This window comes from Phaseolus vulgaris, chromosome 8, assembly GCF_000499845.2.
Source record: "Phaseolus vulgaris cultivar G19833 chromosome 8, P. vulgaris v2.0, whole genome shotgun sequence".
NCBI lineage: Eukaryota > Viridiplantae > Streptophyta > Magnoliopsida > Fabales > Fabaceae > Phaseolus > Phaseolus vulgaris.
Window position 1 is genome coordinate 19,740,320 of NC_023752.2, and position 1,505 is coordinate 19,741,824.

The following is a 1,505-nucleotide window of genomic DNA, read 5'->3' on the forward strand; positions in this document are numbered from 1 at the left end:
TCCCTCAACCGAAGAGGAGAGCTCTGGCTCTCCTCTCATACACCGCAAGAGGACACTTCCAGCGGTTGGGGGGCTTCATCTCTTCAGCCTGGGGAGATTGAGGTAGTGGAGATAGAGGAAGGTTCACCCTCGCCCCTCTCTATTCAACCTGCCCCAGTGCCAACATGCTCTCCCTCCCCCAAACAACTGCCATCCCCAACTCCTCGATCGCCATCTCCTCCCCCAACAGGCCAACCACTTGGTCAATCCACTCCACCTGCTGGGGGTGATTCTGCTTGCTCGGGGGATCTCCCGGGACCTCTCGTGTCGCCACCACTACTGCCAACCTCCGCTGCTACTGCTGAAGGTGGTGGGGCCAGCTCTCGACCAAGCGGCTCTGGAACAAGTAATGAGAACATCAGCCGAGTCATTGCTCTGGTTCGACAGCTCATTCGCAGCCGGGAGCTTATCGAGTGGACCGGGGAGGAGGTGGACATGCACCTGGCGAAACAGATTATGCTTTCCTTGGAGTTTTCCACCCAGCACCGCAAGCAAATAGCCCTAGAGAAGAGGGTAAAGGAGCTTGAGCATGACAAGAGTCACTGCAAAGTGACTTCGAAGCTGCCCAAGGGTCCATTGCCATGATGAGGGGTATGGTGGAAAAGTCCAGGGGAGAGCACTTCGCGCAAGTCCAAGAGACCATCAAGACTGAGATCTTGATGGGGCAAGCTGTCAACTCCCTGGACTGCGAGGTGGCGCAACTGCGGGCCGAGACCTCCTCCCTACGCCAACTGAACTCACAACTAGTGGGGGAGCTCGAGTTCACCAGGGAAGCGGCTGCTACTGGGGAGAAGAAACTTGAGGAGGTGGTGGGCCAGCTGTCTGAAGCAAAGGGCCAATTGGAAGAAGCTGCCTCTTCCCTTGCTGCCCTTACCACCGAGAAAAATGCTGCGGAGGCCTCAAAGCAAAAATTAGAGGCTGAGAATGCCGATCTTATGAATGTGGGTGCTGACGCCCTTACTGACGGATTCGAGCTGGCGCTCGAGCAGATCCGATGCGTTCTCCCAGATTTGGACCTCTCACAGTTCAGCATTTATCACGAAGTGGTAGATGGAAAACTCACCCCTCCTCCTTGAGCTCTTTCTCTCTTTTTTCTTTGTAATTTTACACTTCTGCACAATTTGTTGTACTTGAACTTGTATAAACTTTGTCGCTTAATATATACTAGTTTCAGACGCATATCTTTTTCTCCACATTTTCTTAAACTCTGTCTTTCTCTTTGCACACGACTAAATGTTAACCAACTTAGGCTTAGCGCGATCTGCCTTCTTTGATCTTGGCCTCTACTTTGATCGCGACTAACAACTCCCTTAGCTTTGTCCTTAACAGCTCTTGTGCACTGCTTTGTACTGGATGACTGACAAGGCGTAGCCTGTCTGTTAGCTTGTTGTGTAGGAACTTATTTGGAAAAGTTTCCTCCGACAAGGCAAAACTGATCAGTCATCGTTCTTTGTACTTCACTTTGC

The 1,505-nt window shown here is 51.8% G+C and overlaps 1 protein-coding gene across 1 annotated transcript; it reads left to right on the top strand.

Moving 5' to 3' along the window:
• Window positions 1-623: 623 nt before the first annotated feature.
• On the top strand, window positions 624-1,115 carry LOC137824716 (uncharacterized). The gene has a single exon (XM_068630386.1). It carries the CDS (start codon window positions 624-626, stop codon window positions 1,113-1,115), a length of 492 nt encoding a protein of 163 aa, XP_068486487.1.
• The last annotated feature ends 390 nt before the right edge of the window (window positions 1,116-1,505 follow it).

Coding starts and splice junctions, on each gene's coding strand:
- LOC137824716 (XM_068630386.1), top strand. CDS start 624: ATGAGGGGTATGGTGGAAAAGTCCAGGGGAGAGCACTTCGCGCAAGTC.